At 35.8% G+C, this 23,523-nt stretch overlaps 3 protein-coding genes and 1 pseudogene across 4 annotated transcripts; 1 reads left to right on the top strand and 3 right to left on the bottom strand.

The window, feature by feature from the left end:
- Window positions 1-123: 123 nt before the first annotated feature.
- On the bottom strand, window positions 124-4,601 carry LOC136218420 (ribulose-1,5 bisphosphate carboxylase/oxygenase large subunit N-methyltransferase, chloroplastic). Its single transcript, XM_066005277.1, has 12 exons — window positions 4,194-4,601; window positions 3,650-3,813; window positions 3,445-3,528; window positions 3,232-3,289; window positions 2,885-2,938; window positions 2,401-2,472; window positions 2,230-2,310; window positions 1,594-1,766; window positions 1,237-1,339; window positions 1,026-1,157; window positions 617-739; window positions 124-439 (listed from the first exon to the last, which is right to left on the bottom strand). The coding sequence occupies exons 1-12, from the start codon at window positions 4,542-4,544 to the stop codon at window positions 353-355; spliced, it is 1,482 nt and encodes a 493-aa protein (XP_065861349.1). The 5' UTR covers window positions 4,545-4,601; the 3' UTR covers window positions 124-352.
- Window positions 4,602-4,785: 184 nt separating this feature from the next.
- LOC136218421 (uncharacterized) lies at window positions 4,786-7,461 on the top strand. The gene is made up of 6 exons (XM_066005278.1): window positions 4,786-5,236; window positions 5,354-5,499; window positions 5,660-5,828; window positions 6,524-6,622; window positions 6,761-6,843; window positions 6,936-7,461. Exons 1-6 carry the CDS (start codon window positions 4,859-4,861, stop codon window positions 7,051-7,053), a joined length of 993 nt encoding a protein of 330 aa, XP_065861350.1. The 5' UTR covers window positions 4,786-4,858; the 3' UTR covers window positions 7,054-7,461.
- Window positions 7,462-10,508: 3,047 nt separating this feature from the next.
- LOC136218416 (long chain acyl-CoA synthetase 8) lies at window positions 10,509-18,002 on the bottom strand. Of its 2 annotated transcripts, none has more exons than XM_066005272.1 (12): window positions 17,868-18,002; window positions 15,198-15,709; window positions 15,047-15,127; window positions 14,691-14,960; window positions 14,023-14,154; window positions 13,775-13,948; window positions 13,373-13,602; window positions 12,190-12,307; window positions 11,846-11,977; window positions 11,576-11,710; window positions 11,284-11,490; window positions 10,509-10,934 (listed from the first exon to the last, which is right to left on the bottom strand). In XM_066005272.1, the coding sequence occupies exons 1-12, from the start codon at window positions 17,872-17,874 to the stop codon at window positions 10,770-10,772; spliced, it is 2,163 nt and encodes a 720-aa protein (XP_065861344.1). In that variant the 5' UTR covers window positions 17,875-18,002; the 3' UTR covers window positions 10,509-10,769. The 2 variants fall into 2 exon arrangements, with proteins under 2 accessions (XP_065861344.1, XP_065861343.1); XM_066005271.1 differs by lacking the exon at window positions 17,868-18,002 and adding an exon at window positions 15,812-17,856.
- LOC136218418 (uncharacterized) lies at window positions 17,964-22,286 on the bottom strand (annotated as a pseudogene).
- Window positions 22,287-23,523: the final 1,237 nt, after the last annotated feature.

Below are 23,523 nucleotides of genomic sequence, written 5' to 3'. Positions count from 1 at the left end.
ATAAATTCAAAATTCCAAGCAATTTACGCTATAAAGATAATTGTTTTAGCTGAACAAATGAGTTGATAGATTAATTAAAATTCAGGGACTAATAAACCTTAACTATGTAAATTTACAAACGCATTTCCAATTAATAGCTACTTTGTTATTGCAAGTAAATATCAGTCACAGGCATGTCTTATAAAGAAAAACATTTACCCACTCAAGTTCAGCTATAATTAAGGAATTCCATTGTCTCCATATTTTCTTTCTCCAGTTGAGAAGCCTCCTTATAATCAGACTTAAACTAAAAAATGGAAAATGGAGGTAAGAGATGCAGAACACAACACTGAGCAGCAATACACTGAAGATCTCATTTAAAAAGATTCCTCAACCCATCAAATAGATTTAGAGCTTTCAATTCGCCACTCCTTATATCCCTCAGTCTTCTCCTCAGAACCTGTAGGACAAACCATCAAACACGACAAAATAAGAATAAGTGATGCACCATCTGTAATATGATATCATCTGTGTGCATAAGTACATGAAAACGTTACATCAACGATCAATTAGACTACTGCTCAAAGAGGTAAAATATCATACACTGCATAAGAGCTGTAAGGTGTCATACTCTTACATTTTGGGCACGGTATAATATTCTCCGCTCACTATTACACAAGTCTACTGCTAGCTGTTTCAGGAACAATCTTCTGTTAAGTTGCTTTGGAGATGCTATATCCAAATCCATTGATCCACTTGCCTAGGAGGATGGAATCGTAACGACCCATATTAGATCATCCAGCATGAATGTCAAAGATACAGATTAACAAGTCAATATATGTTATGAAGCAACATTTGATATCATATGCACTGAATATGAGCACCAATTTATTGTTAAAATTTACAGAAAAAAAGACCAGCAACTTCTTATGCCTAAAGTCATGCCCATTACTTTAAGATGTTAGCACAGATATGAGTTAAAATAGTTATATTTAATATTCTCGGCCGGCAAAATGTTATAACTGTTGTATAGGAGAATTACTCACCTGCAAAAATTTCGTGTATTTTGATATGCTTGACTCACAAGAATCCAATATATACTGCAATGCCTGTTCCTCAATTTCCGCGTATCTAACATTCTTTTTGAGGGTTGCCTTATTTGATGCTACTGCAGCCAACTGGACCAGAAAAAAAGGAGCTTAAAGATAGATTGCTAGATTAGAAAACTTAGTTTCAATTTGAGAAGTAAAACCAAACCTCTTCAAACTGTGTTCTCATACTAGGAGGGCTGACTGCTAAATATGCATATGCCACTAACTCCACAGGCCAACCAGTAATTCTCAAAGGAAAACATTGAGTTCTGCATATTGAGCAAAAAAATAAATGTGCAGCAATGAGCAGTAAATATGAAGACAGAAAGAATTTAAGAACTCTTGTCTGACATTTCAATTCCAATATGAAATGAGGTTGTGAAGACTTTGGACAAACAAGTTCAGACTGATGTTGGTATGCAAGAAATTTGGAGAACATCGTAACTGGAAGAAGTTATCATGAATAAATTAAAAGGTGATGACAATAGATGGAAGCTGATTCTATTTTCTTATCTGTACTCACGCTGATAGACCATGCTTCTTAAGGGCCTCTAATTTCTCCTTGTAACATTTATCAGATTTCTTCAGAGACAGTGACAACTCTACTGAATCAGTAGGATTGGTGCCCTCTCTTGGAACAAATCCATATGATAGCAACAGCTCTCCATTAGATTTCTTGCCATATGATATGAAAACCTGCAGTAAGCATCATCCTATGAATCATTGCCTGGAATGTTTGTTGCATCTTCCTATTTCTTTATTGTTCTTGTTCATATTTTACGAATTTCCTCAGAATCATTAAACACTCAAGCTATATAATCTACATGAATTTGCTCATTTAAGGGGCATTTTAGTTTAAGTTTAGATAGATAGGTTTAAAAGACAAGATACGTCATTTTTCTCTTCTTGAATTCTATTATCTCCTATAAATAATATATGATATTTCAAATCCAAAATCAATTTTCAGAAATATTTTCTTTCCAATAAGAAATTCTTTTTGATAGCATTATAAAAATGTAAAACAATTTATAACAATACATCCACTTTTAAGTTTTCAAGCAGTTTTGAACAAATAATAGTGGACTCCAGTAACCAGTTTTTCCATCACTAAACGTTGCTATAAATTGCTTAAATTTTTCAATAGAAAATTCTTATTTACCTGCTCACCTGGCTGGTATTGTCGATCAGTTGTGAAGACAACTCCCTGTGATGATTTATCATAGTCTAAAAAGGTCTCAACCTGGAAAATCCAAATGAAGCCTTTCCTATTAAAATCGAAAACTGCACCCAAGCAACAAAACTATTATACTGGAAAGATTAAACAACAAACCTCACAACTATGATTCAGCATATCAGCCCAGGGAACCAAGGCAACTTTTCCATCCATGGATGGTAAACGGACCTATATTAGAGAGAGAAATCAAATATGATAGAAAAACTATTTTGAGTTGTACATGTTTGAAAAGTTTTAGCTTGTTTTAATTGCTAGACAACAATCTCAGTTGTAAAATGGGGTTAGTCAGGGAAATGGCTATCATTTCATTCTGCTATGCAGCATATGAGGTATACCTACAGGCTATATATTTCCATTAACATTAACATAAATATAACTTCTACATCCATCTCTTGCAATCTGATAAGAGTGTGCAACTGAGAAACAAAAGCACATTTCTGCATTTGACATTTTCCTTCTGTGCATGAACTTAATTAGAATTTATATGACATTAAAAAAAAAAAGTGATAAATTCTATAATTTGATTGTTAACTTTTGGTGACGAGTTCACAAAAAGAAAACTTTGAAAAACTTTACTTACCAATCGAGAGAAGAGGATTCCAAATGACCATTTGAAAGTCTCGATATTGAAGACCTGCAACTCATTCATATCCAAAGTAAGAAAAGAATGATCTTAGGGAAATTGCATAATTATGATTTTATGATGCACATAAAAAGGCAGTTGCATAATTATGATTTATGATACGATACCATAAGGTGTTTTGGAAGAAGATTAATGGTAGCCAGACTAGTGATGAGATGCATGCAGACAACGTTTTAAACTTTCAGTTTCATAAAACAACTATTATGAAGACAAAAAGAAAAATATTTCTGCAATAGAACAAAAAGAAATTCCACTATGCTTGCCGCAAAAAGCAATTCAAGTACCTCATCAGGAAATAGGTCAGGATGCTTGGAAAATATCCTAAGCTTTAAATCATTGTATCTGCAGTACGCATATAAAATAACATGCATTTCAAAAGCAAATCAAGAAAACATAGATTCAACAAGGTTTATCATTGAACGAGAATACATATCAAATCAGGGGCATTTCTTTTCCATTTGAAAGAAATAAAAACAGAAAGAAAGGAAAAAGCATACGTTCCAATAACATTTGTAATCCTTTCAATGGCACGCTCCCTGATTCGTGAAGCTTCCAAGTACCTGTCTAGTTCTTCACGTGTCCTGAAATGATACAGAGAGGCTGTAGGGGAAGAAACTGAGACTAGACCCTTTCGGTAACAAAGGAAAACCCTTAAATAGCTCATCAAGTTAAAGAACAAGTATAAAAAGAAGAACAACGTACCAGTACAATAGTGAATAGGGCTGTCGAGGAAGGGCCAAGATGTAGTTACTCCATCTTGAAGATTGCTGAAGATTTGCTTCACTGATTAGGTAAATAGCAAGTAAAGGCCAATCTGGTACAGAATACTGTTTTAACACTTCACCAGCCTCTGGACAGCTCCACTCCTGGAAATTCGAAACATAGCTATTACGTTTGACTAAAAAATGAAGCACATAGTGAAGATGAAAAATTGGCTGACCGGCAATGAAACTTTAGATCGGGGAGGCTTTGATAATGCAAACTAAAAACTTAAAAGCCCATTCTTGTAATTGAGATGACAAACATGCTATCATATGAACCCAAAAAGAGAAATTTTTTAATCATACCTATAAAAAAAATTAGATACTGCATATTTATATAACTTCATTTGTAATCTCGCACCCAATAGAACACTTCAAAACAAAATAGTTAAAAAGGTATGGAAATAATAACAACCTAACATTGGCTGTTGAAGTGAAATGTGAAATTCCCTATAACGCAGAAGTGAATAATGAAGGAATCTTACAGAGTCAGCAGTGATGAAAAGCGAGGGGGGCACAAAGAGTAGCTTTTCACCCTTCCTAATATTTTTCAAAGCAACTAAACCTCTTTCTCCCACTTGTACGTTTTGTATGCCCATTTTCTGAGGAGGTAGGCCGTTATCGGATAGCCATCTCTGGAGTCCCGCCGCGTTCTCCAAAGTATCTATGTCGCATCCCCACGGGACCTTCTCAGCGTTTGAAACTGACGATGAGCAGTGAATTGTTGGGTATTTCTTTTGTACAAAGATTGGCGGCTGAGAGACACAGCGCGGTTTGTGGAGTGTGGAGAATGTAGGAACGAGTGTGGTCTGAAAGATTCTAGAACTTTCAGCCATGGCCGGGCCGAGCACAGAAAGATTGGGAGACCTTATCCTCCTTTCAAAGGAGCAGGCTCATATTTCGGTCGTTTTTACCGTTATTTAAAACGGCGTAAGTTGGATGACCTGGCAATAAGAAAACGGCGAGCAATGGCATTCCTTTGAACGGCGTCGTTGTGCAAAGGGGCCTATTGTCAGAGAAAAAAGCCGCATATCAAACGATGTCGTAGTTTAATTGGGTTTTATTTTAAAAAGCTGAAACAAACAGTACCTGTAGTACTGTACTGTACCCACAAAATATCAGAAAGGTCTTTTTTTGTTTTGATTTGAAGATGATAGCTCACTCCAACCTCATCTCCTGCAACTTTTCTCCTCTTCCTCTTAAAAATCCAACAATCACAGCCTCCCTCCATAGCCATACTCTTAATCTTAACGGAAACTTCTTAAAAGTAGAGGCCAAAAGAACATTAAACTCTCCTAATTTTCTTAAAACCCAATTGAAAACCTCAGTTCTCCCATTTCACAAAAAGGGTGTTGTTCAAATTTGTCATAGTGTCTTGGACTCCAAGGATTCGGAGAAAGATCAAGTTTTGGAGAGCGATACTAATAATGGGAAAGATGGGCGTGACTGGACTACCTCAATTCTGCTTTTTGTGTTATATGCTGCTCTCTTGTACTATGTTTTCAATCTCAGTCCTGACCAGACCCCGGTATATGTACTTGTTATGTAGAATTTGCATTTCTAATGAATGAATGTTTATGGAAGCCAATTCAAGGAAGTAATGGGATTGATTGATTGATTCTTTTATGTGTTGTTATTGGTGCAGACAACCGACTTGTATTTCTTGAAAAAACTCCTCAACTTGAGCGGAGATGATGGCTTTGAAATGAATCAAGTAATTGTGGGTTTGTGGTACATCATGGGTCTGTGGCCTTTAGTGTACAGCATGCTTCTACTTCCAACAGGTAGAAGGTAAGTTGGAGTTCCTTACCCCAGCCAGCTTAATGAATATCATGTTGTTTGCATTGCAACTATTACTGGCTACAATGGATATGATTCTTTTCTTTTATCTGCACTTCATTGTTGTTATTGGAAGCATGGAAATCATTCCTTTTTGTTTTTGTTTTTGCAGCTCAAATAGCAAAATCCCAGTCTGGCCGTTTGCTATACTTTCATGCTTTGGTGGTGCATATGCGCTTCTTCCCTATTTTGTTTTGTGGAGACCACCACCACCACCTGTTGAGGAAAGTGAGCTTGGTAGATGGCCTCTTAATTTTCTGGAATCAAAGTTCACTGCTGGGGTAAAATCTCTTTGCCTTCCTCTCCAATTGATTTTTATTAATTAAAATACCAAAATGGTCAGTAGCCTGTTGCCTAGGGCCTTTTAAGTACTTTCAAGGCGTGACAAAAGTTCCTTATATGTCAATCATTTATCAAGTTCGCCATGTCTACTTTCTATGCATAACACACCTATTACTTCATGCTGACTATCTGATTAAGACATAACCATGCATCTGGTGGTATATCAAGCCTGAAGATTGTTCCATTCTTGGTCTGTAAAATTCGGCAAACGACTTTCATGGCATTGGTCACGTCACGTCAAACCATCTTCTTCATTAGAGATATGACCTGAGAAACATACATACATTATGGAAGCATATAGAAGTTAGTAATTTGGATTTAAAGAAATGAGGAAAGTCATTGCAAAGATAACAATTCCGAGTCAGTATTTTATCCAATCAGATCCTGTTGTTGATGTTGTTTCAAGAGGTGCAATGTTTGGCTGGAAAATGGTGAAAGTTCTCCTGGGTGGTCAAAAGTTTTAAAAAGAGAACCTGGAGCTTATCCTTTAATGTTTTCTCAGTAAAGGATGATCAGTTTATTTTTCCTTTCTACTCCATTGATTGCTGCTTTTCATAATGTCAGTCAGCAATTCATAGTTGTGATCTGAATTAGTTTGCATGGAAAAGCACATGCTAACCCTGTTACGGATCAGGTTTCTCTTGCTGCAGGACTTGGGTTATTCCTTTATGCAGGTTTAGCAGATGGTGATGTCTGGAAAGAATTCTACCAGTACTTTGGGGGAAGCAAATTTGTAAGTTGTTCACGACTGTTATTGCTCACTTTCTGATCAGCCAAGGATGAAAGATATATATATATATATATATATATATATATATATATATATAGGAAAAAGATAGATGATCCTCTTGTTAATCTAATGCACTTGCAGATTCACGTAATGAGCCTTGATTTCATTCTGCTATCTGCATTTGCTCCTTTCTGGGTCTACAATGATATGAGTGCCAGGAAATGGTAAAAAATTCAGAAACAACTACTCCATTCTTCCTTTGATTGTTTAGATTTGAAATATCAAGAGGAGTTCAACTGTGGCATGGTTCTCACAGGTTTGACAAGGGATCTTGGCTTCTTCCCATATCAGTAGTTCCATTCTTGGGTCCTAGTCTCTACCTGCTCCTACGCCCATCACTATCAGAAATGCCTGTTTCATCCCAAGACAACTGATATATATTTGACATCTTCACACTATTATACTCATGTTGCCAGAAAGGGGGGACAAATTTTGCTCACATCAACAACACTCAACATGATGAATAAATCTCCAATATGCAGCGGGAAGATCTTACCATCCAGCCAATTACAGTACATGATGCAAATATCTTCACGCAAAGGTCTCAACAACCCTCATCTTAAATTGATACTAGAAATTTTCGAAAAATATATGATTTCTACTCCCTTCTTACTACATGTTAAGTTATTTTTGGAGTTGAATTCAGCACCCGGTATATTCTTTTGATGAATGTGTATAATTAGGTATAAGGTGAATGACAAGGAAGTTCAGAGCTTCAAACATAGTAAATATCAATGTTCTGTTCTTGATTAATAACATTTTGATACTGCAATTCGACTTGTATTACAGAAATGCTAGTGGGATCATATGATATGCTACATGGGTTAAAAACACCAACAGTCACTAAAGTAGTTTATAAGACAATAAAGTTACTAAAGTAACACATTTGTGTCAATAAAGTTATTAAGTCTGGATCCTACACCAAAATACTAACATGGCATTCCATGTAAACGTCACGTTACAATCCACTTTTAACATATGCCACGTGATACGTGTCATATAAAAAATTAAAATGATTATTTTTGCGAATCGTTTAATTTTAATTTGTAATAATCATTTTAATTTCTTTTATATACCATATGGCAACCACATGTCACTTACATGGATGTCATGCCTGCTTTGCACTGTCGAATCTGGTCTTAATGACTTTATTAACACAAATGTTGTGGTGACAATGACTTTATTAACACAAATGTTGTGGTGACTTTGTCGTTAAACATAGCTCTTTTGACTTCAATTTCATCAACGTCTCTAGCCAAATCTGCATACACATGCTCCTGTAACAATGGAAACTTATGTTGCCACCGGGCATGGATTGAATCCAATTGTCTCTTCTCTTTCGCCTCCGGTAGCAGCTAGTGTAAAGTCAAACGTTTGCCTTACAACATTAGGGCAAGATCGGCATGCGTTATATAAGACTTTAAGCTCCAGCTGAGCTCTCGGTGCTGGACACGTCGAACTTTAGGATCCAGGGCTGTGGATCTACCTGGTACACGGGGAGCTCAAGGTCCTTTGAAGGATTGGCTTACAGTCTATGAAGCACGGACACGGGTGCGGCAAACGGCAATTTTAGAAAATATGAGACACGGGTGCGGCGGGGACACGGCAAATTTTATATAATTAATTTTAAAATTACAAAATGCATATTACTCTTATTTTCATGCATTAAAATATTTTTCCACCTCATTAAAGTTATACAATTGCACCAAGAGATGGATTTGGATACTCTCAGTGCTATGAAAGCACCGACTCGGGTGCAGACATGGTGCGGGTGCGGATGCAGATGCCGCAAACTGCATTTTAAAAAAAAAATATAAGACATGGGTGCGGTGAGATAAGTAAATTTTATATAATTTATTTTAATTGGCGAATCACCCAATTTGGACAGAGATCTTGACAGAAATATTATCTTAGTGATATATCTATAGGCACCTTCAATCAGAGAGAGAGAGAGAGTCGTGAATCAGAAATATCAAAGAGAAAGAACCGTGTGAATCGGTTTCAGGGAAGGAGAGAGAAAGAGAGTGGTTAGGATTTTAATTAAATTAAAATTGGTTAATTAAATTAGGAGGATATTGTTTGGTAATTGGAATAAGGCTATTCTTCCCTTAGAATAAAAAGTGAGGGAATCCCTCTCTATAGCCTCACTATATATATATATATATATATATATATATATATATATATATATCAAATATAAAAATATATAAAAAACTTGCTAAATCACAAATAAATCATTCTCTAATCCATAAAAAAAACATACATAACAAGATAAGTCATTAGAAGTATAAAATTAGAAGGGAAGGTATAAAATTAGAAGGGAAGGGAGATGAAGAACCCCAAAAATCAGAATCCCTGGAGAATCGCGCATGAGAAGAAGAACCCAGGAGATAAGGAATTGTTTCTGATGTTGATTTGCGCAGGAAGGAGATGGAATCGTGATATTGATTTGCGCAGGAAGAAGATGGAATCGTGATATTGAAGGAGATGGAATCGTGATTTTTGCGCAAGGAATGAGAGACAGAATACCTAATTTAGAAAAAAACCCTAATCTTTAACTTTTTTACCCCAGCCGAGTCCCCATCCGTGTCCCACCGTGTCCCCCGCCGTGTCCAACTTTCTGGCCGTGTCGCCGCCGTGTCCCCGTGTCCGGCGAGTCCGACTCGGCCACGGCGACCCCGGGGAAGAGTCCGTGCTTCATAGCTTACAGTTCATACTGTAAGGAGTTCTTTTGAACTTACCCACAGGAAGAAGATGAAATGAATGCTTCGTTTTTGCTCTTGGATTGAGTGAGAACTGATAGTTAGAGCTTGAGAATCTATCCCTTTCTTACCAGCATCCAGCTAGGCAGAATGGGTCGGGTTTAGTTTAACCCTTCTAGTTGACTTCTTTTTCTTGCTATATACTATCTATTAAGTTTTTTTATTATGGTGAGTTCAATATTGGAATATTTATTGTTCGACTTGATCTTTGACTGTGTCTTGCTAAGAAAGTAAAGTAGTTGAACAATAAAGGAGCATAGTAGTGGGAAAATTAAGTATTAAAATAGAAGGAAGGAAAGGGAGGCAAGAGCTATAGAGTAGAGTAGGTAGATAGGATTTTAATCCTATATTTCTTTTTCGTCAGAATCTAAAATCGTGGTTAGCTATGGCATCCGCTCAATAACCTTGCACAGATGTTGATAGACTCCTTCTCGGTAAGTGGATGAGTGCACTTCAAAGACTTCTTTCTCTATCTATGTAAGAACTTCTCAACGCTTTCATCGGGTTTTCTCAGACTTCCACCAACTCACTCAAATCAACTTCATGATCTGACGGGAAGAAGCGGCTATGAGAAGGCATTCACATCCGGTCCCACGTAAATATGGAGTTAGGTGGAAATTACATAAACCAGTCCAAAGCAGACGTCTATACCGATTTCACCCCATAAAGGGATTCTCAAAAAGGAGTTGACCAGGCCTTGTAGAAGCGAAGATCGATGTCCGTCCCAGTCTCATTCAACCACGACGATTTCAGTAACTAATGGTGTACATAACCCATTTTTTAATGACCGTGGATGCATTTGATGCTACGCAACGTATAAGCACTCATGATTACAATTTTAAAGAACATGTCAGCAATACATTCCAATTGGGACCAATGAGGTATGCATAATGCACAGACAAGTTGTCTCAAGGTTCCATCTACTTTATTTAAATGAAATTATAGCACTCCAATCTCAGCTTGAGTGACTTTTTTGTTCAAGTTTTGCTTCATTTCCGTTTTTTAAGGTGAAAGTAATCGGTTTCATCTTCAACTAGACTATATGGTTCGTTGCAAATACAAAACAATTAAAAAGAAATCATCTCTCAAAATCCTTGATGAAGGTTATTATTAGTGAGTGCAACTAGCAGTAGATCAACGAAATACAAAATACATTTCTCTTATAATAGGATAAGCATTTATTGTCCAAAGCATGACAAATTATAAGGATCCAACTAGAGTAGTGGCACTGTTGTAAACCTCAAGCTTCCAGTAGTAAACTTTCTGGGAAAAATCTCATGGCTAGAGAATATAGCAGATAACTGAGGTAAAAGAAGAAAAAGTACATTTCACCGGTAGAGATTGTGAAGCTCATCTTTATATTTGGTCTTCAGTTGTTCCCTCTTTATCTTAAGAGCAGCCGTAACTAACCCTGATTCAGGTGACCATGAATCTGGCAACACCTTGATCTTTGCAGGAATTTCAACTTTTTCCAATCTTGCACCTTTTCCTGCCTACAAATTGAAACAAAAACTCTCAGATACAGCTGAAAACACACATAGGACTTCTTTACATTGTTAGGGATATATAAGATTAAATAGCCCAACACAAGGGAGGGATTCTCCTGTTAGGGATATTGACATTGGAATGAATCACAATGAGAGCATAATTCCAAATACATAAAACACAGAAATGCCACAAAATCTACATAGGAAACTAACTAACACAACAAACTATGAGGATTTTTGTGCACGAAAGTATATCAATCAGAGCTCCTAACCATGATTTCAACAATTCTAACTTTAAACAAAAAAGAAAATGTTCTGAAATAATCTTTCGGTAGGCAACCTAAAATGAACCAACCTTTAACAGTGATTGTTGAACTTGAGTAATAGTTTCAGCTTTATTGCAGAGCTCTGAAAAGTTCTGATACTCGATGTTAGCTTCGCGGGCCCATTTCTCAAGCGCTTGACGTGATGGAACAACTAGAGCTACACAATAGTTCTTGAAGGGATCAGCATATACCATGATATTATCTACATAGCTACTTGACATTAGTGCCGCCTCAACCTGCAATTACAGCAGTATCAATGCAGTGAGCATACTAATATTAGATGATTATGACCCATCAGCGAAAAACAGAGAAATTATACACCTTTCCAAGGGAGATGTACTCCCCATGCTGAAGTTTGACAATATCCTTCTTCCTGTCAATAATTTCAAGGCATCCATCAGGGTGAATACGTCCAATATCACCCGTATAAAACCAACGGATGCCCATTTCATCAACCTGTATGATGCAACAACAACAAGTGATATATATTTTTTTCCAAGGCTGTATAATAGATCAAGCTCCTGATACTGATTTTTCAGCATAATCAAGATTATAGATGGGGAATGCATGCATACACGCATAAATGTATACCTTGTAGACCTCATTAGTCTTTTCTTCATTGTTAAAGTAGCCAGTGGTTACACTATTTCCGCCGACTACAATCTCTCCTCGGGGCAATGGCTTGTCAGATATCCTATAACCACCTTCTTCCCAACCAACCAGCTGTGATAACAAAATGAAATAGTTCCTTCAAACCAACTTTCATGAACTGAATTTCAAAAAAATGCAAAGTACGGGTGAACTAGCAAAACATCAGAATTTGCTTAACGTCTAGCTTGCAATTGTGAATTACTTGCTCCATAAATAACGGTACAAGTTGAATGAAGTTTGACAAACCATTATAGATATAGACAGTCTAGATGTAGAGTAGCGACCTTAATATAGCAACATGGAAGAGGAGGTCCAACTCGGCCCACAGATATGTCATCCCACTCAGAAAAAGCAGCTCCAGCACAAGTTTCAGTTAAGCCATAACCCTGACCTATCGGAGTCCTGAAGATGTAAAATGTGTAAAGAAAGTCAACCTTAGTTGCTATTCTCGAAGGCAAAATTATTGTATAATATGAAGGCACTTCACAAATGCACAACACTGTAAACAGTAAATGACCAGTTAATCGTCTTAGACGAGAAGCAGTCACAATTAAATGATATGCATATCTCTTCCTTCTATATATCAGTAATTCAAAAATCTCAAGGCCAGTAATAAACTGTCATCTTGGTTCAATTGCTTTAACATTGAGTTAAAGATCGATGTCTTTAAAAACCATTCAGTTCACATTACTTGGTATCTAAATTTGTTTTATCTGTTTTTCAGCTGTTAAAATGAAAGTTCTTTACAGTTTCCTTTTCAAGAAATAACAAATCCAAACTCACAACTTTCATCCACGCATGTTAAAATAAATAAGTGAACGCTAAAATCTTCACTCATGATAGACTTGAATAATGGGCATATCTTGCAACAAGGATGGTAAAGAAATGCCCAAGGAAGCAAACATGACAACAAGTTGCAATTGAAGATATCACCAACACTATCATATATTCTGTTCGAATATATATTTATCATCACATCTTGAAACTACATTCCTCTTTGCAAATTTAAATGTCAGCATCACAAAATGATCTAGAAATTTACATTAGTCCAATTTTGACCAATACAAATGACCTAAGAAATTTAGGATAGTCCAATTATTTGCATTGCCTATTTTATCCACTTAATTATTTGACCATTTACAGAGTTCCTGACAACTTAAACATATTGTTATTACTTAAGACTCGATCAACAACATCCGGTCACAGTAAAAGGGTGCTCATAACAATAAAGAACAGTTTTGACCAAAGTTTGAGAAGTATGCGACGTACTATCTAAAAGTAACAATGAACTCTAACATGTCATTTATAAGAATGTTATCTTACAAGCATGTGTGCAATTCTGTATAGGGTAATTATCGTTATCAACTATAGAGGCTAACTATTTGCATCAGCATTGATACAACTATGGTTAAAACTAACAAACTCATCATTTAATTGCTTGGCTTCTCAATATGAGAAAGAAATTACCCCATGCAAATGTTGATGAAGCGCTGGGAATCTCCAGATAAAGGAGCTCCACCACATAATATGAATCGAATTTTTCCTCCAAGTACAGCACATATCGACTTGAACACAATGGCATCCCACAACGATGCCTCCAGTCCCCAAGCACCAAACCAGCTTCCTTCTATAGCTGCTAATCGTCGCTTATATCCTATGTTGAAAAGGCTCTTTGACAACCCTCCTTTTTCCTCAACCTGAATTGCACCATAACAATTTGGGAAGAAAGAAATTCAGTATTTACCTATACAGCTAATAATTGGTGCAGAAAATATCAAACTAACAGGTATCCTCAACCTGCATGAATATGTAATGACCCTACCTATGAAATTTCATAGAAGTACATGACAGTGTTGATTCAGTTCATACCTTTCTTAGAACTCCTTCCCGGACACGATCAAGTATAGTTGGAACAGCTGCCATGAGAGTTGGCTTCAACATGGAAGCATCACCTTTGGTTCCTTTTTTAATTTTATTGGATGTGTCAGTTAAAGTCAACGCTGTACCGTAACCAATCGCTGAACCTGCAGTCACCATTATAGACTGGACAACCACTCAAATGCAGTTATTATCCTTTCCAAGTGGGATGCAAAATAAGAATACAAGTGCCAAGGTACCTCAGCAGCCAGCTCAAGAACATGTGCTAGGGGCAAGTACGCCAAATAAACATCGTTGCTACCGAGTTTTGGAATCACCGTCATTACAGCTGCAGCCGTTGCTATAATGTTACCGTGAGTAATCATGACTCCCTATCACATTTAACAAGACATTATCTTAGAGTGAAGTAAAGCATGCAAGTTTTTCAATGAAGAAACTAGTTGTGAGTTCTAACTGTAAAGAAAACAAATGCCTAATTTCTTGCACATTGTTTGTCCAACAATCAAAATGTTGACATATCAATCAAGCCTCCCTTTTTCAATATGTTGTTTTAGCTTTATCAATTTGTTCATTTTTATGTGAAATTTAATGGAGACAATCCTTTGATTAAGCCACGATAACAAAGAAGGAAGAAAATTTTGGCATGGGAAGTAGAGATTCATAAGAGAAGTATTAAGGGTAAATTAGTTTTTTTAAACATAATTAATACTTTCTTGGTCTTGATGAAAAACCTTCAGTGACTTGCGAAAAAGAATCAAGGGAGTAATAAACTTTGATGATAAGTTAGCATATTCAGAGAGAGAAAAATCAATGGATCTCCATTTGAATGAAGCCAATTAGCAAAATAGACTTTGCACAGAAATGCCATAGCATATGATATGCAGCAGTAGGAGAAACTACAGTATACCTTTGGCAGGCCTGTACTACCACTTGTATACATGATAACAGCAACCGCATTCTTGGAAGGTAGGCATGGAGAAACAGGACTTTCTTTTCCTAATTTCTCAACTCCAGAGAAAGATGAAACCATCCAGTTGCTCGTACTTCCTGGGATACTATAATCATTTGCAGTTTCATCTTCCAAGTAAATGACGTTCTGTATAGTTGTTAATCTTGAGCTTACAGAAACCAACTTTTTAAATTGCTTGGAATCACAAATGACAGTCGATACTTGCGTCTGTCCAAATTTTGAAAATCTGAGTGAGGACCACAAAGCAAATCATAGTTGATACTTTCTTCAAAATTTAATCTCATAATTCCTACCTCGTTCAATGAATGGATCAAAGCATCATCACCAAGAGAAGCATAAATAGTAACAACAGTAACATTCTGCCTCATGCAACCCTGAATCCCACAGTAACCAAAATATATATTTAGGAGAAAATGAGAAGAAAAGAATGAAAATCTGAAATACCTGGAAGGCAATGAACCATTCAGGTCGAGTTTCAGCGAAAATTGCAGCACGAGTATCCTGGGTATGACCAAATCTAATAAGGCCAGAAGCGAAATTGCAAGCACGATCAAAAACTTGTCCATAAGTCTGCCATTGGTAATCAGCCAAGTGAAGTTTCTCAAACTTTCTGCCATCAGTGGCAGTCACATATTCCTTACTAAGTAGCTTTCTGGTTCCAAGAAAGCGATATTGTGAATGCTTTTTAGAAGATTGCTCAAACAAAGCAGCGATGGTAGTTGCCCCTTCCCAAGGAACTTCAACTAAGCGATGTGTTCGACCATTTCGAATTGTATAACCAGCCTCAGGATCAGGACCAACTTGTACAGGAACCCCTCTCTGCTTCAACTTTTTCTTCCTCCTCGTAAAAACCAACAAAGGTAGAAGAATTGAAATTATAGCAGCACCCAAAATCCCATATACTCCATAGCCTTTTTGTAATGGCAAAGTATCAGTAGAATCAACCATTTTATTATCTGAACCAAACAATTGTATAGTAGAAAATAAGAATTCAGAAAAATGAGGAAGGAAAACAAGTATAAACACAGGTATTAAATATTAAAGCAGAAGACCAAAACCTGAAGGAATGAAATCACAGCAGCAAGAGAATAAAAGAAGCATGAATTATGTAGTTAGTACCTTTTGAAAGCCAAAGAAAACTAGCAAAAACAAAAGCAGTATATGTATCTATCTATGTATGTGTTTCTCCAAAAAGCACAATATTCTTGTTCTTAAAATAAAAGGAAAAGGACCGTAACTATCCTAAACAATGCTTATCTCAAACAAATGCCATGCCATTGTATTTTGTCCTTTTCGTACTAGTACATCCCTCTCCAAAATTTGTAGTCTGATTTCAGAATGAGAAAATCAAACACTAATCGTTCACTTTTATTATTAATATTATATTATTATTTTTACCTTTTATTCAAATAACTTATTAATCTACCCAGTTTCCTATTTTCATAAACATATTATAAGATTTAATATTTTGGGATTTTAATCCAAATATATCTTACTTTTTTTTTAGAAATCATGTCTAACCATTAAAAATCTAAAAATACTTGATTAAAAGATTAGCGGTGACAAACAGAACAAAAATTTAATAATTTGTTTTCGAAATAGAATTATAATTTACCACATTATTATTATTATTATTAAAAATACAAAGATCCCGTGAAAAAAAAAGTAATTTGAACAAAAATGACAACAGACAAGGGCAAGGCAGTGCATTTGAGTGCCACGTGGGAAAGGAGAAAGCGTGAGAGTGGCGTTTTGGTAAGTAAAGCATTAAAGTCACGTGCGTCATTGGTGACCTTCCGCTTTTCTGGAAGTAACAAGTGGCACACACCTCTATAACTAACCTCTTGCATTGAGAAAGAAGAAGGAACCAAGATCCAACGGCATCGTTTTACCGTAGACGGTTCTGAATTTCGTTTCTTTGAAGTATTTATTACAGCACTAGATTAGATGGTTATTACTAGGGTTTAGTTTAAGTATTTATAATTTGTATCAAGATAGAAATGGCAGCCCTCCCTCACATATGCCAGATTGCAGATCTTTTTATCCTTACAATTACTTTCAATTTATACAACTGTATTAATATTCATTATTTCTATTATTATATAGTAATATTTAATTTGTATCACTTGTCTCTCTCCTTTCTAAGTTTGGTATACCATAACATGATTAATTTAATTTATAAACCTATCATCATTTTAAGAGACATATAGAATGATTTCTTCAAAGAAAATCATGTACTTTTGAGAAAAAGAAATCATTTCAAATCAAGTAATTTTTTAGCATGAATTGAACAGCTAAGCTAAATTATACTAACATAATTAATGATTTAATATATTACACACCTAAACTTATTAACTATGTACTTGACCTATCACATACAAAACTTGTAACATTTGCATTTTGTCACCCTAACCATTATTTGTTGATTTCGAATTATATCAAAGCATGCAACATGAATTTTATTTGAAGTTTGGCAAATCAGATAAGCTCCCAATGTCAAACAGCAAAAGTTAGAAATTTAGGTGTGTAATCATAAAATTAATCTGCATAAATAATTGAACGGTTGGATTTTATTAACTGAAGGCAGAGTTTGGTCTAACATCACTTTTTTTTTTGTGGGCCCATTCGCAAGGCTTGAGCAAACACAGTAGCGTTCACCTGGACCCTGGATGACCAAATGAATTTGGGCATTCACCGTTAGATCTAGGTTCATTATAATCTTACGGTGGATATCCAAAGCATCTTAAGGTGTAGGTCTAATGAGCCTAGATCTAACGGTGAATGACAAAATTCATTTGGTCGAACGCTACTATGAGCAAACAATAGTATAGTGAAATGTCGTAAAAATATAAAGCCCTGCAAAATAAAAGAAAAGTATCACTTTGCATGGGCAGCCAATGATATATGGAACTATCTCAGCCAGCCAGGGAAAAACATACAAAATGAAAAATTGAAGAGCACATTGCAGTAAGGAATATTTAAGTTTTAAAAACAATACCTAAATGAAGGAAGAAATTTGGTTGTAAAGTGTAATAATATGAATGAAAAGGAAAAACAAAAGTCTATGTTCACTTCCATGTGCACAAGGAATATGCTACTTATTAACAACCTGACCTGCCATTTCTTCTTCTCAGATAATAACCAATCCATATTTTGTTTTGAGACTTTGGGATGGAAAAATATCTCCACATGGCAGGTAAAGTATTATACCTCAAACAGCCAGGGATTTTTCTTTTCAAAAGTCATGAAGAATTCCTTTTAACACTTTCTTCAACACGCGTCACTGCATCTGTAAGCACATCTATTGTCCAATCCTTCAGATCTTGCTGCACACAATCTCAAAAATCATATAAAATGTCTACATTATAACATCTTAATACAGGAATGGCATTTCATTCTGTTCTCTACCTGAATGACTAAACTGAAAGCTTTACCATACATACACACAGATGCTTTAATACTAGTCCTTCACACAAGGATTGGTAGGTTGTTATATCAAGAAGATAAAACACAGTTTACTGCATTTATTCCTTGCAATACAATTCATTATGTGAATTTACTGGATCACAGAGTGCATACCAAGACTCCTACAATCCAGGAAAAAAAAATTGATGCATTTTTTTGTTCAGATAACCACTTAAATTTCTGAAGTTTGCCATGCCAGACAAAAATGCCTCAGTTACAGCACTGAGACACAGATATTTTTGTTAGCCAATAAGGGAAACGCAAAAGAAACCAAGAGATGGAACTAGACAAAACCACGTCAAAATGGAGGTCAAACATAACCTAATTGTCATGAATCGTGACAAGACATTTACATCGCAGGTAGGAGTAGCAATATTGCAATATTTAACTAATAATTCTAATAAAAACTTGCCATCTGATCAACAAACTATATGAATTGGAAGATGGGAGAGAGACTACAGACCATAAAGAAAGTGTTTCTTCAATGAAGGATTTTCATGAGCAGGTAACTGGCAGAACATTAATCAGGAAGTTAACAATAGCAGTCCTTTGATTTCTAGGAAAGCAGCAGATAAGATGTGGACATAAGTAACAGATGCAGAAATTAAAAAAACATTTAAAGCTCCATGCTGCACAGCACATTACTGGAATAAGTGAATGTGACAACTCTTACCATGAATTTTTAATGCAATAGGCCTGAGGGATTGGGTGATTACAAACCAATAGCATGCTTCTCAGTAGTTCATACAACTATTTGAAAGGTGCTTACTCCATAGCTTGAACGAATGCTAGGGAAATTAATGAGCAAGGATTAACCTGCTTTTGACTTCTGTCCTGAGAAAGAGTATTTTTTATAACAGGTTGCTAGCACCGTGAACTTCCGAGGAATTACCGCAAGGATACAAACATAGAAACATTGAGCTGAGGAAAGTGTATGTTTCAGTCCGTTGGATTTGATGGAAGGAGTTTTAATAGGTTTTCATTTTCGAGAAAATTTCATCAAGTGGGTAACAACTTGTATCCATAATCCAAGTTTATCTACACTGGTAAATGGCAGATTAGGGTTTGAGACAAGGTGACACGATGTCACCCATATTGTTTGTCCTTGATGTGGTGGAATATCTCTCTAGATGCCTTAATGTGCAAGTTGCTCAAGAACTTCAAATTTTATCCTGATCGTGAAAAAGTCGAGTCGAATTGTTTATGCTTTGTAGATGATCTTTCCTCTTCTGTAAAGGAGACATGAGCTAGACAGAATCTCTGCATACAGTTCTACAAGACTTTGAACTAGTTTTTGGGGTGAGAAAATGAGAATAGAAGTGCCATATCTTTTAATGGGTTGTAGAGGTACAAAATGATATACTCCTGCAAGTGCACTTAAAACTAGGGGAACTAAGGGTGTCTTATTTGGTCTTGGAGGAACTTGGTTAAGCATAAAGAGGATTCAAAAATCATGTAGGGTAGGGGTAATTCTATGTCATTCCGGTATGGTATGTGGGTTCAAGGGAAAATCCTAATTGATAGATTCCCTGGCATCACCATTGAGAATACAGGAAATTTAAGATTAACTAACATAGGAAAAGGTCTGGATGGAGACTCCTGCATCCTCCAGATAACATAATTCAATCAGCATAGGATGTGGTGAAATTGCTGTAGTTAAAGAAAACATTGCTGATGATATTTCTGGCAACCAGCAAAGGATGATAAATTTCCAATATTTGGAATGCCTAAAGAAGAGAGAACTAAAGGGTTACGTGGTAACCATGATCCCTCGGTTGTACCGATTTGTTTGTTTTGCAATAACCTTACTTAAACTGTACAGCATATATTCCTGAGTGCAGTTTTCTGTGTGAAGTTTGAAAAGAAATGTTGATGAGATGTGTTATTAACAGCTGCAGATATGACTGCCATAGTTTAAGATGTAATGTGATGGCTGCATCAGTCTACTGGCTATGGATAGAAAGAACCAATTGTACTTTTTTAAACAGTATTCAAGATAAAGAAAATGTAATTAGCAACATTTCATTCAGCATAAAGAACAATCTAATGAATAGGAACCAACACTATGACTAGAGTATGTAGTTCAAATAATTGTGTCCTGTATAGAGTGTATCTATGTTATGTTATAATGAAATTTTGTTTAAAAAACTAACTATATGAAATACTAGAGGGAAGACATTTTATATCTTGCATTACTTTCAAGTTTGAACATAAAAACCTTATCAGAATAATTTGTACAAGGTATAGATCACATTGGGGTGGACAATGTAGAAACCATAGTCTCTCTTGAGTATTGCATCTAAATGTCAATCTAATTCATAGTGAGTTGATATAACTATTGCAAACAAACTGAACCGAAATTTAACAATTACCAGTAATAGGTATTATTAGGAAAGCTTAATTATTGCAAACCAAAGAATGCTGCACTGCCTAGAGAAAATTCAGCATTAGGCAAGCAGAAAAAATGATTGAACCACTATCTGATTTAACATGTCCAACTAGCCAGCTCTGAATGTGGATCTTACCAAACAATTAGCAACTATTAAGTCATGTAGCATCCCGCACAGCTAACAATAATAACATATGTATTATCCACCAAATACCACAACTAATAGATGTATATAGATGGCATGGACAACTACCTGGTATTAGAGGCTGCATAATTCTCTAGGGGAACATGGTATTTTATGGAAATTAACCAATATGGATGTTGGAGGCTTGGATCAAAATAATGATAATAATTTTAAATTTTAAAAATAAATAAATTAATTAATTAAAATATACCATAATTTAGATTTTCTACTAAGAAGCCGATGTGATCTTGGATAGGGAAATAAAAAATCAACTTGCAAAATTTTCCGAAATCTATCGATCAAGGTCAAATTCACATACGAGTAAACAAAACAGATAATTAGAACAAGCACTACAAAAATAGCCATTTGATCAAAGACTATCCATATCTTGGATCACATCAGAAACAGTAAACCAAGAAGAAGAAACTAATGAAGTATGAATGTTGACCTGAAATTTTTCCATTATTCCTCAATTGGAACCCACATTATCATGCTTTATATTGATCAACGCTACCAAAAACTTTATCGCCATAGAAATGGCTGAGCTATGAAATTTATGCCTCTAAATATATCAGGAAGGCTAAGGTCCCAAGGATGAAAAGAAACAAATCAAATATTCAAGAAAGAAAATGAAGTAATAGAATAACTCACCATCTGCAATGGTTCTCCAGTTCTTATCCTTGCATTTGGACGAGCAAGCTTGGATTCAAAAGGAGTCCTTGGCCTCACCTCTCGAATTTCCTCCCACTCTTCACGTTCAAGCATCCTGATTGTGCCTTGACCAGGAGGAGCATTCTTGATTTTACGCTCAATTGTTTCTTGAGAGTGTTTATCATCATACTATGATCACACAACAGTAATTATACAGATTACTAGATGCAGTGCAAACCTCAAAAAGTTAAATTCAATCAGCAAATGAAAGACGATGTCAGGATAGAACTAATAAATCTTCACCCTATATATGATATGGCAGATTATTGAGTAAAAAAGAGATAGAAGATAAACCCCAAAGTGAAAGCACAAAATCTAATGTAACTTCCAATGCATTAAACATAAATACAGAAGCATATCCAATATAAGCATGGCATATCATTTATCTGTTGTGCAGAACACAACTTTTGCGAAATGACAGATAACGGAGAGAAACGCAATTTCTTCCTCCTAAAGTTAAGAAGATGACTGAAGGCCGAACAAGCATGCATCATTAAACGCTCATAAGGGTTATCAAAATTGAAATTTGAGGAGTATACCATCATGAGAAGCTTGGCAACGAGAGCAGTCCCAACAACAGTGAGGATCATTGGCATAGTCGCTGTATCAAGGAATGCTTTTGATTCAGGAACCTCCACAAACAACTCGTCCTCTTGGAATTCTTACGTTTTTTCCTCTTCTGTATCTCAGTGATCTTTCTCTTCAAGGTATCCGAGGGACTACAGCAGGAAACTGTATGCAACGCCCTTTGACAACGGTATGACATTTCTCTAATTCCATACATGATGAGTTATTGAAAAAAAAAAAACAATTGCAGACTATTATTCTCGTATGCCTCTTTGAGACGACAACTAAAACCTAAAGTTGACTCAAAATTCACAATTGCTCATCTTTCCGTAAGCAACTCGTGCCTGTGAGAAAAAGGGGACAAGGATTAATATGAATGTATCAACTCGAAAATTACCATATAATATCAATGCATCAAAGTCCTCTGGTTGCATGTTTTCAAAGTGAGAACTTCTGTTTAGCATTTTAACAAACAGCTCAACAACTTATATAAAGCAATTACCAATAGAATCGCCCCAATTAACAGAAGTAGAAATGGGAAAAAGAGGGCGACACTTTGTTCCAAAAGAACCATTACGAACACTTATTAAATTCATCTTAAATGAGAAAACCCCAGCAAAACGGATATTATAAATGACCAATTCAAAAGCACAATCATACCTTTATGGAGGAGGAAGACTGCTGCACATGGCAGCAAGGGGAAAAACTATGTACAGACGACAAGGAGGAGGACGGCTGCACAATGCTTCACCTGGCTGGTGGACTGGAGGAGAGGAATGGAAGGTAATTGAGGGCCTACTCTTGGCCTGGACACTAGAGAAATGTAATACTAAAACTTTCTTACAAAAATAAACCTTAAATTATCTACAAACTATTTTTTTTTTTTAAAGGCATAAACCCTTAAATTATACACCCAAAATCAATTTAGCCCTCATTCTCCTAAAATCAGAAAACCAATCCCTATACTTTACTAAAACAACCAATTGGACACGTTTACAGAATTGAGTTAAACCGCAGATTTTCTTCCTTAAGTTGGACACCTGTTGTTGAGTACCCGTTTGCAACCTAGTGGTAAGTCTACTAAGTGCCAATTTCCATTTGACCGTAGAGAGTGTCATCATTGATGGTTTTTTTATCATAAATCAGCATTTAAAAAAATGATGACTTCTTTGAGGGTAGGTGGATCATCCTCTAATATGAATACACAAGAGTTGGGACCAAAGTCTTTAGAGACTCTAGGTCTCTTATTTCTTCCAGTTTTAGATTCATCACTCTCATTATGCACTATAGGTCTAACAATACGTGTGCTACTAGATGATGCACATTTATTATTTCTCAATTTAAAAGGAAATATATCTCCATAAAAATCAGTATCATTTCATTCCAAAATAACATGTGCATTTAAATCATAGAACTCGTATGCTTTACTATTCAGAACATACCCAATAAATACA

The sequence above is a fragment of the Euphorbia lathyris genome, chromosome 2 (assembly GCF_963576675.1).
Source record: "Euphorbia lathyris chromosome 2, ddEupLath1.1, whole genome shotgun sequence".
Taxonomy (NCBI): domain Eukaryota; kingdom Viridiplantae; phylum Streptophyta; class Magnoliopsida; order Malpighiales; family Euphorbiaceae; genus Euphorbia; species Euphorbia lathyris.
The sequence above is the reverse complement of the archived record's forward strand: the minus strand, read 5'-3'. Positions and strand labels throughout refer to the sequence as shown.

Bases quoted from the DNA above. Each gene is read 5' to 3' on its own strand.
- LOC136218420 (XM_066005277.1), bottom strand. From the start codon at position 4,544: ATGGCTGAAAGTTCTAGAATCTTTCAGACCACACTCGTTCCTACATTC. The intron at 3,290-3,444 runs GTATGCTTTTTC...TGCGTACTGCAG, and splicing joins ATTACAAATGTTATTGGAAC to ATACAATGATTTAAAGCTTA. The intron at 1,767-2,229 runs GTAAATAAGAAT...TGCTTACTGCAG, and splicing joins AATACCAGCCAGGTGAGCAG to GTTTTCATATCATATGGCAA.
- LOC136218421 (XM_066005278.1), top strand. From the start codon at position 4,859: ATGATAGCTCACTCCAACCTCATCTCCTGCAACTTTTCTCCTCTTCCT. The intron at 5,237-5,353 runs GTATATGTACTT...TTATTGGTGCAG, and splicing joins TCAGTCCTGACCAGACCCCG to ACAACCGACTTGTATTTCTT. The intron at 5,500-5,659 runs GTAAGTTGGAGT...TTGTTTTTGCAG, and splicing joins CTACTTCCAACAGGTAGAAG to CTCAAATAGCAAAATCCCAG.
- LOC136218416 (XM_066005271.1), bottom strand. From the start codon at position 15,854: ATGCTTCTTTTATTCTCTTGCTGCTGTGATTTCATTCCTTCAG. The intron at 15,710-15,811 runs GTTTTGGTCTTC...TGTTTGGTTCAG, and splicing joins CTGTGATTTCATTCCTTCAG to ATAATAAAATGGTTGATTCT. The intron at 10,935-11,283 runs GTTGGTTCATTT...TTCAATTTGTAG, and splicing joins TTCAACAATCACTGTTAAAG to GCAGGAAAAGGTGCAAGATT.